Genomic DNA, 13,899 nt, shown 5'->3' on the forward strand with positions numbered 1-13,899 from the left:
AATTAATTAATTAGAAAAAGCCTGTTGAGCCTCCTTGTGTCAGGAAACACTTCCCTCTCCAGAGAGTATTCAAGCCAACTGATTCTCATTAGAGGGCTCTGCCAGTATTCATATGATTCATTTATGACCTGTTAACATTGTTAGCTCTTCCTCTTTACTCAGGCTACCCCTCTAACCTTATACTTACTTTGAATGCAGTTGTCCCTGATTTGTTTAAGAGTCCATTCTGCGCTGAACTTTGACCTCTGGCATCTTTTCTCATCATGTATGTCATGGTCAATGTTTGAGCGAACAAAGTAGAATGTTTTCTTCATCCTCTGAATCTCCTGAGCGAGCTTCACATCATTTTCTCTGAAGCGATCAGCTGAGATGATGATGAAGTCAAACCTTTCAAGTTGACATTATAATCATACCAAATAGGATAGCCTATTTTCCAAAAATAACACACTCAAAATGTCAGAATCAAAATGAGACAGAGATGTACTTTTTAAAAACAAAAAAAAACTAGCTCTTTGTTTATTGCTTTTCAGGGAAAAGATTTTCAGATACTTAAAACATTAAGTCAATATTAACAGATTTTCAAAGTCCTTCTCTTCTGATAGTACGGCTGGAGAAGAGACAGGATTTTACAGTAAATTCAAGATATGATTAATGGCTACAGACCCTTTACAGATGCCTGAACTTCCCTTTATACTTTGTTGAAGAAAAAAAACTTTCATTTCCAATTCTGTGGCTGGTTCAGATGACTTTTATACACTGTGCAGTAGAGACAGTATCACTGCAAGGGTGTGGAATCCTATCTGAAGATCAATATTAAGAACAAGGTTTTATACTATGACACTAAAGGCTAAAACAAGGGGTTGTGAGCTGCGCTAATCAAGACTTCTGAGTGGCAACAAAGGTATATAGAAGTCAGGAAACTTAGGACAGGCTAATTAACAATACAATCTGATTCAATCTGCCCTAATCCCTTCAACACCTAAAACACTGTCTTCCTGGATGAGAGGTTCAAGAATTATAAATAGGGATCTATTGATCAGTGTTGAACAGTCTGTAACTCTGTAACTCAACAGTAACTCAACAGAAAGGATGATAATACATTAAGATACAACCAAAACTAGAAGGTAAAAAAAATTCCTCTACAACTTGAATTCAGTCTTTTAGACAGTCGAAGTTTCCACATCCTGCTGTGATGGGCAGAGAGTCTAAACCAAAGATATCTCTCTTTACTGTTACGATTTATTGTTGTGGAGGCTTCAGTGATTCATGTAATGGAGCAGACAGTCAACAAAGGGAGGAGGAGCCTGGTGTGTTTTTGTCTGGTGGAGTTTTGATGTTATGGTCTATGTATTCACTTCTCACTGCCTTCTGCAGCCTGTACTGTCACAACAATGAGATAATTACAGGTGCATCTGCTTATGTACCACTGCAGGCTCTGCCAGGAAAAGGAATGTTGAAAGCAAACAGATCTTAAACATCACATAAACTCAAACAAATGAGTGTACTTAGTTCCTAACAGAATTTGTTGCACTTGATTGCAGGTTTTCTAATTAGAGGAGTTAAGATGGCAAAATTAAAGATATTTCAGTCAGGAACACTTTTGTCAAAGAAAACTTTATTTCCATTTGCGTCATATGTTAGAGAGCTCATAGTGCCTTATTATCCCACCAGAACACTGTGCTCTGAGAATGCAGGGTTACTCATGGTCCCTAAAGTCTCCAAAAGTAGATCAGGAGCCAGAGCCTTCAGCTATCAGGCTCCTCTCCTGTGGAATCATCTTCCTGTTACGGTCCGGGAGGCAGACACCATCTCCACATTTAAGACTAGACTTAAGACTTTCCTCTTTGATAAAGCTTATAGTTAGGGCTGGCTCAGGCTTGCCCTGTACCAGCCCCTAGTTAGGCTGGCTTAGGCCTAGTCTGCCAGAGGACCCCCTATAATACACCGGGCACCTTCTCTCCTTCTCTCTCTCTCTCTCTCTCTCTCTCGTGTCCTGTTACTGCATCTTGCTAACTCGGCTATACTGCATGTCACTAACTCGGCTTCTTCTCCAGAGCCTTTGTGCTCCACTGTCTCTCAGGTTAACTCGTATTGCAGCGGTGCCTGGATGGTGTGACGTGTGTGGTTGTGCTGCTGCCGTGGTCCTGCCAGATGCCTCCTGCTGCTGCTGTTATCATTAGTCATACTTCTACTGTTATTATACACATATGATTATTGTCACATATGTATACTATCAGATATTAATATATACTTTCAACATGTTGTACCACAACAGCCAGAATTATAATTATAATATTATTACTTTCATTAATGTTGTTGTAAGCTACTGTCATTACCGTCTGTCCTGCATCTCTCTCTCTCTATGTCTGTTTCTCTCTCTCTTTCTGTCTCATTGTGTCATACAGATTACTGTTAATTTATCATGTTGATCTGTCCGTCCTGGAAGAGGGATCCCTCCTCAGTTGCTCTTCCTGAGGTTTCTACCGTTTTTTTCCCCTGTTAAAGGGAGTTTTTCCTTATCCGCTGTGAGGGCCCTAAGGACAGAGGGATATCGTATGCTGTAAAGCCCTGTGAGGCAAATTGTGATTTGTGATATTGGGCTTTATAAATAAAATTGATTGATTGATTGATATTATATTTGGTGGTATGGCTCTGTTCTGGGGCCTCTCTGCCTTTCCTCGGGCCTGTACAGAAAGCCTCTTGCACGCGCCTACCGGGAAAGCATAAGGCGGAGAAAGTACACCTCTCCACCCTTCTGCGTGCCAGCATGGAAAGCCATAAAGCATAAAGAGCACACCTCCCTGCCCTTCCATGCGCCTACATGGAAAGCCTAAGGCAGGGAGAGCAGCAGCAAAGACCCCTCTGGGAACAGAACAGAGCAGCATCAATGACAAACAGAAATGACATTGATAAGTCAGACACAGCATGAAAAGGAGGAGCTGGGGTGGAGGCGGGTTGCAAAGCAGCTTGTAGAGGAAGCAGCAACAGTAGGATGGCCAGAGCAGTTTAAATAGGGTTCCCTGAATGAGATTCGCCAATTGGTTGCATAGAAAGGAATCATGTGATCTATCAGCTGACTCCCTTCCATCAATCAGCTGCTCCGTTAGTTGATTGGGCTGTTTGCTCCATCAGCTGATGTGGCTGGGATGTGAGCTGAGCTTGACATCATATCCTGCCTGAACTAACACTATGCTCAATTTAGGTGCAGTCTGCATGCAGCAGGATTGGCCAATAAAGAACACAGAATACTGAGATTTAAATTAGGAGGTCTGGAAACTTACTTTGTTGTCCCAGTTAAACTTTCTTTCTACACTTTCAAGTTTTAAGTAACTTTTATGCTGTAAGAGCTTTGTTAATCCCAGTATTTTCTTTCATCATAGTAAATGATGCCTGCATATATAGTTTGATAAACTGATCAAGATATGCACAATCTGACACAAACCATGTCTCAATGTATTTTAACAAATGGAATTTCTTCCAACTATAACAAAAGGTGACGTCTCTTCATTTACATGTTGATGAGATTTAAATCAGGTTTATTCATGAAGAGTTTTGCAAAGCAGTACAGTTAATTTTTCATCAAGATGCAAACACAGTCAGTACGGTCCAATCCATTGTTTTTTAAATATACATTTTTTGCTTTAAAAAAAGTCATATTAGTATAATGGCAGCATATAACATAGATGGTTGTGAGGGAGCAGAGTATTCTGTGTTCTGTCTTTTCTGGTATGTGACATGAAGAATTCATAGAGGAAAACTGGGTTTCATGCTATGACAAAATCCATTACTTCAGCTCATTTTAATGGACATTTTATTTGACCAAACATTTTCATTTCATTGAGAATAAAATATTGTATTTTGAGAGTAACAATCACATTTTATGATTTGTGTTGGGTAATATGTGCCACGTGATTAGAAAACCGCAGTACGTTTGCTGCAGTAACATTACATTGCACTCACAAAATTAATTCAGAAGCTTATTTGCATTATACAATAACAGTTTTAAATGTGCCACATTTCCATTCACCTCATGATCACACTGAGGTGTCTAAACCCAGGGCCTTTGCAAATACCCTTTGTGCATCCTCAGCAAGCATGTCCAGGGACGTATAAAGAGCTTTGTAGGTGGAGATAAAAGACGCAATCATTGCTGCTGGGATTCCAAATAATGGAATATATGTAGATGCGCCCCTTGCTACAGTTAATGCAGTGTCATCAGCACAAAGTGTCTTAACAGCATCTGTGTTTACTTCATTTGCAGCCAGTTGTGATGTCATCACTGCTCTAAGATCATCCACAGGCACGCGTGCACTACGAGCAAGACTCTGCAGTGACTCGCTATCAATCTCAAAAGTAACTTTGTACTCATTGATGGTAGCAACCAACATGGCTATATCAGTGGCAAAAGAGAGCTCAGGAACTGGTGCAGCCGCTATGAGTACAGACTTAAGGGCATGGTACTTTATTTCTGCCTGTAAAGCCTCTTTCTTCTTGCTGATGATACCATGACTGATATTAGGCATGGCCAACAGCAGAGTGTTCTTCTTGTGTGCAGGAAGTTCTCTCTCGAGGGTCTCCTCTAACAGATGGAAATCATAGAGGTGGAGATGACGGCTGGACACCAGGAAGACTTGAGGTGACTTGAAGCCTTGTTTTTCAAGACCTGTGTCACAAACAGAACAAAGAAGTTTATTTCAGATGATGACAATAGAATGAGAAAACATCCTGAGCCTCCTCGTGTCAGGATACACCAGCAGCTCTCTCCAGGTCAGACACAAAGGTTGTTTTAGATCTTAGAAGATGAATGGTCAAGCCAACAGACTCTCACTGGGGGTGTTAAAAATCACAAGAGACTTGACTCCACCCTGTTGGAACCGCCCACCTCCTGAGGTGATATAAACCCGCCTCGAACCTCAGCCCTTCCTTTTCTCTCCTTCCCTCCAAAACCACCAGACAAAGAAAGCTGCCTGAAGTACCGTCCTTTTCTATAATGGTAAATTGTGGATGCATAAATGTGAAGTAAGTTAAGTTCATGGACCTTGATTTATTGTTAAAGTCTGTGTGAAGGTGGAAATTTATGTTTTATGACTTATCCTCTATGTTTGTTCTGTGCAGGAAATCATCCACCACCCTTTGTTCCACTCTGCTCATCCTTGTAACCTCAAATAAATTGCCAAGAACAGATTGCCGGTTCCTGTGTTTAAATGTGCACACCACACTGGATGCTCCCCTGAACCACCGTCACATACAGCCTAGTTTTTTCAGGGGAGCTCTGCCAGTGTTCATATGAATCATTTATGACCTGATAACATTGTTAGCTCTTCCTCTCAACATGGGCTGCCAAGTTATTTTTGGCTCGTCTCCTTAAAATGAAGCAGTGTCTGCCTGTGACCCTTGTTGCATATACGTTTCAATTTTAGGCATTTGTTCTCCTCTAACCTCAGACTTACCTTGAATGCAGTTGTCCCTGATTTGTTTAAGAGTCCTTTCTGCGTTGAAGTCCCTCTGACTGTCTTCCTCATCACGTAAGTTATGGTCAATCTTTGAGCGAACAAAGTAGAACTTTTTCTGCATCCTCTGAATCTCCTGAGCGAGCTTCACATCATTTTCTCTGAAGCGATCAGCTGAGATGATGATGAAGAAGTCAAACTTTTCAAATTCAACATGCTCCAGGTAGTTGCTAGCTGAAAAGTTGGGAGTGCCAATACCAGGAAGATCCCACAGTGTGACATTGGGATAGTTGGGATGGGGGTATGGTGTAGCCTCTGAGGTGGTTTCTACAGGACCAGTAGGGGCGGCTCTCTCATCCCTGTTGTCTATGCCTCTGAAGGCATTAACAAAGGTGGATTTACCAGAGCCAGACTCTCCTGTGATGCCAATATTTAGTGGAATATTATCCTGCTGATCCAAATACTCCTGGATCTTTGCAGCTGCTGAGGCATGTCCATTGGTTAGCAGCTCCTCTTTAATTTCTTCTATTGGTTCATAATCAAATGGATTAGCCATAGCGCGCTCTGAAAAATAAAGAAAACAGAAAAATAAAGAAAACAGAAAATCACTGCAGAAGTTTGATTTAGAGACTCACCCTCATCTAATCATGCATAAAAATGCAACAACTCTTATAAGATGCATTAGAAGATTGCAGTTAATCTTTTTTTCTTTGAAAATGAAAAGCTTGCATAGTCTATAATATAAGATACATTGTGGCCTGGATCTTTAATGATCAGTGATCTTTAATGGGCGGCAAAACATATCAAAACATGCAAAAAATGAATTCAGAAACATAATCATTGTGTCTTTGTTCTTTCAACCTCATTACATAAGACTACTAGTACACTACATGTAAGGACAATGCAGGGTGTGTTACATGGGACAAAGTTGTGGTGATAAGCACAGCAAAGTCATGAATATGGACTGAATATTTAAGATTCTAACAATCATAAACATGCATTGTAACACACAACACAGTGCAATGTGTAGCTGTAAATATATCTCTTACCGTATGAGGCACTTGGATCGTTGTTACTCAGTAAGAAGTTATCACTCCTTTCTCTGCACAGCCGCACAGTGTCAGAGTTGTACAAAGTTCAGCTCCTTACACAGTCTGTGAAGCGACCAATGAAAACATCTGCTGTGAGCCACGATGACCAATCAGTGTCTGTCCTGTTTCCTCGGCCCCATTATCAGTGAAAGCAGCTGGTTTACAAGAAATGTGGAGAGGAGGGGTGCATTTACATTAGAGAGCTGCACCCTCTGAGGTATGCACTGGCACTTATTCCGACAAACACCATTTGCCTTTACTAGGTTTATAGCTTATCAAAAACACAATAACTCTGATTATAATATAACTATAACATGCATACAAATTGCATTAGAAGATTACATTTAAATATGTTTTTTTCCTCCAATATTAAGAACTTCTGTTGTCCATACTGTAAGCTAGATTCTGGCCTGCAGTCAGTGAGCTACTGTGGACAGCAGAAAACATTGTAACATGGAAAAATGAATTCAGTACCGTATTCATTGTGTCTTTGTTCCTTTAAATAACCCAAGTAACCTCATTACACAAGACTACTAATAAACTACATGAAGGATAATTCAAAGTATGTTACAAAAAACAAAGCTGCAGTGATTGTTGTGGAATAAAGAGGCTCAAAACACAGGATCTGACATTTGAGGGTTGAAATCTAAACTATTTGATACATCATAACAATTTATGACATCTCACAAACAAGCAGTATCAGCTGACACACCCACAAGCTTTCCAATACACATTAAAGGGCGTTTCCTGTTTCCTGTTTTTCTGATAACCAGCTCTGGGAACTGCTGCTTCTCCTAAGCGACCCAAAGGTCTGAGTCATGTCGGGCCATCTGGCTGCGGTCACGTCCACTCATCTCAGTGCCGACCTGTGGCATAGGCGATACAGGAGAATGCTAAGGGCCCCGTTATCCACAGGGGGTGGCACAAATGGGGGAAGAACAAAATTAAAATGTTTAGCTTTTACTATTTTGTTAAAAAAAAATTTCAATTCCATATAATATTTTGTCAAAGTCTGAGGGAGCTGCTGGAGAGGGGCTAAAGAGCTGCACGTGACCCTGGAGCTGCCTGTTATCAACTTCTGAGTCAAGCCAGGAGACCCTCGATAGGGGGCTCTGCCAGCGATAATAGAATGAATCAGTTTATGACATGCTAATATTGTAAGCTCATCCTCTCAACTTGGGCTGTCCATGTAAAAAGTTCTTTACAATGAGGCAGGGTGTACTTGTGGACCTTGTTGCATATGCCATTAAAATTTAGGCATTTGTGATTATACCCTCTAACCTCAGACTTATCTTGAATGCAGGTTTACGTCACTATTTCAAACAAGGTCAGGTGGTGTTCCTGTGCAGGCTGGTCCTTCCAGAATCTGGATATAGAGCCAAACTAAATTATTTCTTTCTATACTACAACTGGGATAGACACGTTTTAGTGAACTTTTATGCTATAGAGGTTTAGCAATACCAAAATTTCTTTCCATTACAGTCAGTGAGTCTTACATATGCAGATTGTTTGTTAAACTGATCAACACAAGACATGCACAATCTGACACAAACCATGTCTGGATGTTGCTGAGCATTAAAACCACCGGCGGTTCTTCAAACTACAACAAAAGTTGCTGTCACTTCATTTACATGTTGATGAGATTTAAATCAGGTTTATTTATGAAGAGTTTTGTAAAATACTATCGTTAATTTTAAACACAGTAAGTACGGTCCAATCCATTGTAGACAGTGGAATGAATTACATTCAGATATTTACACAACAGATATTTAATCTTATATATATATATATATATATATATATATATATATATATATATACATATATATTTTTACATTTTCACTGAGGCTGCCATTAAAAAAATGGAATAGTGTAATGATAGCATGTGCTCACTCGATGGTTGTGGAGGAGCAGAATATCTTGTGTTCTGTCTCTTCTGGTATGTGACATGAAGAATTCATATAGAGCAAACACTGGGTTTCATGTTATGACAAAATCAATTACTTCAGCTCATTTTAATGAACATTTTATTTGATCACTCAAACATTTATTTCACTTAGAAAAAAATATAGTATTTTGATAGACACCATCACATTTTATGATTAAAGTGTTTGATGTAATGTGCCACTAGATTAGAAAACTAGAATTTAGTTTTAAATGTGCCACATTTCCATTCAGCTCATGATATCACACTGAGGTGTTCAGACCCAGGGCCTTTGTAAACACCTTCTGTGCATCCTCAGCAAGCATGTCGAGGAAAGTATTAAGAGCTTTGTAGGTAAAGATAAAAGAGAGGGATGCTGCTGCTGGGATTCCAAATAATGGAACAAACCTGAACCCTTCCTCTGCTGCCATTAATGCAGCATCACTTACAGACAAGCACAACATCTTAATGATAAGCTCTTTGTTTATTTCCTTTAAACCCAGTTGTGATGTCATCACTGATCTAAGATCATCCAAAGGCACGTGTGCACTACGAGCAAGACTCTGCAGTGACTTGCTATCAAGACCAAATGTAACTTTGTACTCATTGATGGTAGCAACCAACATGGCTATATCAGTGGCAACAGAGAGCCCAGGAACTGGTGCAGCTGCTATGAGTGCAGATATAGAGGCAAGGTACTTTATTTTTGTCTGTAAAGCCTCTTTCTTCTTGTTGATGATATCATGACTGATATTAGGCATGGCCAACAGCAGAGTGTTCCTCTTGTGTGCAGGAAGTTCTCTCTCGAGGGTCTCCTCTAACAGATGGAAATCATAGAGGTGAAGATAACGGCTGGACACCAGGAAGACTTGAGGAGACTCGAAGCCTTGTTTTTCAAGACCTGTGTCACAAACAGAACAAAGAAGTTTATTTCAGATGATGACAATAGAATGAGAAAACATCCTGAGCCTCCTCGTGTCAGGATACACCAGCAGCTCTCTCCAGGCCAGACACAAAGGTTGTTTTAGATCTTAGAAGATGAGTGGTCAAGCTAACAGACTCTCACTGGGGGGCTCTGCCAGAGTTCATATGAATCATTTATGACCTGATAACATTGTTAGCTCTTCCTCTCAACATGGGCTGCTCATGTGATATTTTATTTTTGGCTCACGCCTTTAAAATGAAGCAGTGTCTATCTGTGACCCTTGTTGCATATACCTTTAAATTTTAGGCATTTGTTCTCCTCTAACCTCAGACTTACCTTGAATGCAGTTGTCTCTGATTTGTTTAAGAGTCCTTTCTGCGTTGAAGTCCCTCTGACTGTCTTCCTCATCACTTAAGTTATGGTCAATCTTTGAACGAACAAAGTAGAACTTTTTCTTCATCCTCTGAATCTCCTGAGCGAGCTTCACATCATTTTCTCTGAAGCGATCAGCTGAGATGATGATGAAGAAGTCAAACTTTTCAAATTCAACACGCTCCAGGTAGTTGCTAGCTGAAAAGTTGGGAGTGCCAATACCAGGAAGATCCCACAGTGTGACATTGGGATAGTTGGGATGGGGGTATGGTGTAGCCTCTGAGGTGGTTTCTACAGGACCAGTAGGGGCGGCTCTCTCATCCCTGTTGTCTATGCCTCTGAAGGCATTAACAAAGGTGGATTTACCAGAGCCAGACTCTCCTGTTATGCCAATATTTAGTGGAATATTATTTTGCTGATCCAAATAATCCTGGATCTTTGCAGCTGCTGAGGCAGGTCCATTGGTTAGCAGCTCCTCTTTAATTTCTTCTATCGGTGCATAATCAAATGGATCATCCATTGCGCTCCCTGAAAAATAAAGAAAACAGAAAATCACTGTGGTATTTCAATTTGCAGAATATAAAAGCTTACCCTCATCTAATGATATATATAAATCATATATAATGCAAAGATAGCAGATTACATTTAAGTACATCTGTTGCCAACTGTTTAAAAACTGTGAAGTGTACACTACAGGGTAAATTTTGGTCTGCAGTCAGTGATCTTTAATGGGCAGCAAAAACATCAAATTAGGGAAATATGAATTCAGAAACACATGCACTGTCTTTGTCCCCTGAGATGGCTACTGTAACCTTATTATCTTACATAAGACAGTGCCACGTAGCCTATGTTGCACACAGAACAAAGCTGCAGTGATAAGTGACGTCATAAACTGTGTTGGGTTGTTTCTCTAAAAATGTACATTACTCATTACCCTTTTCAAAAGTAATATTACTTGACTGATTACTCCCTGCCAATAGTAAGGGTCACGGTAATTGTAGCCAAGGCTAGATAGCTTGAAAATGTTTTTTTTTTCTACTTGGGGGCTTCAGTTAGATGTGACCGGTATTATTCCCCCCACATAACAAGCCACAAGCATTATTAGTCCTTTTGTAGCCTGCAACTCAGCCTGTGCGGGGCTACAGCCGACCTCCGCGGCCAAGAAGGGCGCACCCTTGGTGGAGTGTATTTCTTGGAGCTTTGCGTTGTTGCGCTGTCAGTCGCACTAAGTATTTCACTCGGCAGGTTTGAGGACGTGGTTTTCGCAGTGAACTTTAGTACCACTACCTACAGCAATAGTGTTCCCGTCTTCTTTCCTCACGACATAGTCATGGGTGTATACAGCTGTTTCTTTCTTCCAAGCTTGATGCTTTGTGACGCGCACGCGCAGCGCGACGATTACAGAAATGAGTCCACTGCTGATTGTTGTGTTTCAAGTCAGTGGTGATGTGATTACAAAAGTAAAATTGTAACGAGCTATTTGGTTTGAGGCTAACTGTAACGTTATAACTGGAACTTTATTTGTAATCACACTACTCGTTACTGGAAATAATTATGTCATTACTGCCCAACACCGATCATTAATATGGAGATAATATTAAACTAATAAACCTTTAACAATTATAAACATGCATTGTAACACACAAGACAGTGCAATGTGTAGCTGTAAATATATCTCTTACCGTATGAGGCACTTGAATACAACAAGAAAGTTTAACTTCTTTCTCTGCACAGCTGCACAGTGTTAGAGTTGTACAAAGTTCAGCTTCTTAAAGTGAGTGAAGCGACCAATGAAAACGTCTGCTGTGAGCCACGATGACCAATCGGTGTCTGTCCTGTTTCCTCGGCCCCATCATCAGTGAAAGCAGCTGGTTTACAAGAAGTGCAGAGAGGAGTGTGCGTTTGTATCAGAGAGCTACACCCTCTGAGTTATGCACTGGCACTCATTCAGACAAACACTCTTTGCTCTTTATCAGTTTATCAAGAGCTGTTTTCAACAAGATGACATTAGTTACCCAGAATATGGATATGTGGCTTGTAATGAAAATATGGTTTTGATGAAATACACATCAGAGAAGTGACCAATGAAAAAGTCTGTTGTTAGTCGTGTGTGTGTGTGTGTGTGTGTGTGTGTGTGTGTGTGTGTGTATGTGTGTGTGAACACGTTTGGGTCGTAATTTCTGGGAATCCAAAGTTCTCCTGGTTTTCTACTTATTCCTAGAGCTGGGGTTCGTGCGTCAATACTTTCTATTTTCTTTGTCTCTTTGGCAAAAACAACCGTTTCTATTGCAAAACTTGGCACATCCGTCCCAACAGTCAGGTCACTCTAACCCCTCTAAGCCCTCATTTAATCTCCCAAGGCTTGACTTACACACAAACTACTCAAATTATCAAAACACCCCTTATGGGTCCTTTTTGCTGCCAAATCTGATATTTGACTAGCTGCTTCCTAAACTTTGTGTAACTGACCTTATTTTCACCTTTAGTATAAAATGATACATTATCTGCCTCTACATAGTCCCTCCTCTTTATATTTTATCATACATTACTCGCAGAGATAATGTATGGTAAATTAACGCCTATGCTTGTATGAATATGACTAGGATATATGGCACTGTAACTATAACCAGTGTTCCTTACTAACATGAATATATGGTCCTGTACGAAACTCTTGAACTTGAATATGATGATGCATAAGAACACATACAATATGGTGATATATGAACTTAACATGAACATATGATAACATATTTTATCATCTGTCACCATTCAACTGATGGAGGCGAAAAACCTGGCGGCTGTTTAATCCAGGAAAAGTCCCCCATCGGCCCCTTCCTGTTAGGCAGCCTTAATAGATGAATCTTAAACAAATTGACCAAATACATCACACAATAAAATGCAACTTACTTATTGGATTATAATGGAATCACAGAAATTATTTTGGATAGTATGCATAACTTGAATCAGATTACATTTTCCTCTTGTAAAGGCACAACAATAAATATAGCAACATTTAAAAATGATTAAAAAATAATGATTAAAAAATGGTTACAGAGACTAAAGACTAAAAGAATGGTATCATAATGATATTTATGTGATATGTTTATATGTGGTTGTGGTGTATATAGTCCCCCTTCTCTCTTTGAGGAGAGAGTATCAGACATTGTTCATCATTCTCTCTCACAGTTCCTCTTGTCCTTTGAATTGTCCATGTAATCAGGGATTGGGAACAAATCTGGTATTTCCTCCCCCCTCTGCGCCAGAAGAATTCTGCACACCAAATGTTCAGGGGTCATCATACTTAGCATTTGTGCTCCCTGCATGTCCGTTATGAGGTTCAGTCTCTTGTCCATTGCTCTCACACACCATTTCTTCAGGATAGGTAGAATGCAACATTTCAATAAGGAGAACAGAATTAGTACTATCAGTATAATTATCCCTGTCTTAGCAAAAACGGCCCCCCATTTTCCAAAAATTTCCTCTAGCCCATCCCACTTAATGCTTCCACCCCTACCAGCATTTTCAGTCATTTCAAACTTTAAAGCTTCAGCTTATTCATAGCAACAGGAAATGTTCCATCAGGCGAAGTGTTATTCATTTAATCTGTTCCTGACTATACAGCTTACAGTCACAATAAATTTATCTGAGAGTGTTGCCATGGGTTTCAACACAGTGTGAATTGGGAATTTTGTGGTTGCATCATACTTATCTTGAACACAGTTGTGCATTGCTTCCTGGAGCGGCTGTGACTCCAGCGGATGTCTCGTGCACCTCGTCTTCAGAGTCTGACTCAGGCTCCTTGAAGCAGCCTCCTTTGTCCCCAGGTTGCCTGTTGGTTGCAACACCAGGCTGCACATTACTCCCGCCAACAATCACATCATTTTCCTCATTGTTTTTTAGTTTCATACTGCCCTTTGTCTCTGCCTGGACCTTGGTGCAATGGCTCAGCTGATACCACGTCATGCTTCCTTCGACTTGGACTGCTGTTGGAGTCGCCCTCACCACAGTGTACGGCCCTTCCCTTCTCGGCTCGTGCCACTTTCTCCTGAAGACCTTCACGTACACCTGATCGCCTGGCACCACCTGTCTCTTGGCCTCCTGATTGGCCCTTTGGCTCCTTCACCTTTTCCTGCAAAT

The 13,899-nt window shown here is 40.4% G+C and overlaps 2 protein-coding genes across 2 annotated transcripts; both read right to left on the reverse strand.

Moving 5' to 3' along the window:
- Window positions 1-3,519: 3,519 nt before the first annotated feature.
- Window positions 3,520-7,303, reverse strand: LOC144466954 (interferon-inducible GTPase 5-like). The gene is made up of 3 exons (XM_078174963.1): window positions 6,500-7,303; window positions 5,451-6,014; window positions 3,520-4,663 (listed from the first exon to the last, which is right to left on the reverse strand). Exons 2-3 carry the CDS (start codon window positions 6,004-6,006, stop codon window positions 4,035-4,037), a joined length of 1,185 nt encoding a protein of 394 aa, XP_078031089.1. The 5' UTR covers window positions 6,007-6,014; window positions 6,500-7,303; the 3' UTR covers window positions 3,520-4,034.
- A 1,251-nt stretch (window positions 7,304-8,554) lies between these two features.
- On the reverse strand, window positions 8,555-11,636 carry LOC144466953 (interferon-inducible GTPase 5-like). The gene is made up of 3 exons (XM_078174962.1): window positions 11,445-11,636; window positions 9,727-10,290; window positions 8,555-9,366 (listed from the first exon to the last, which is right to left on the reverse strand). Exons 2-3 carry the CDS (start codon window positions 10,280-10,282, stop codon window positions 8,729-8,731), a joined length of 1,194 nt encoding a protein of 397 aa, XP_078031088.1. The 5' UTR covers window positions 10,283-10,290; window positions 11,445-11,636; the 3' UTR covers window positions 8,555-8,728.
- Window positions 11,637-13,899: the final 2,263 nt, after the last annotated feature.

The sequence above is a fragment of the Epinephelus lanceolatus genome, chromosome 15 (genome assembly GCF_041903045.1).
Source record: "Epinephelus lanceolatus isolate andai-2023 chromosome 15, ASM4190304v1, whole genome shotgun sequence".
NCBI lineage: Eukaryota > Metazoa > Chordata > Actinopteri > Perciformes > Serranidae > Epinephelus > Epinephelus lanceolatus.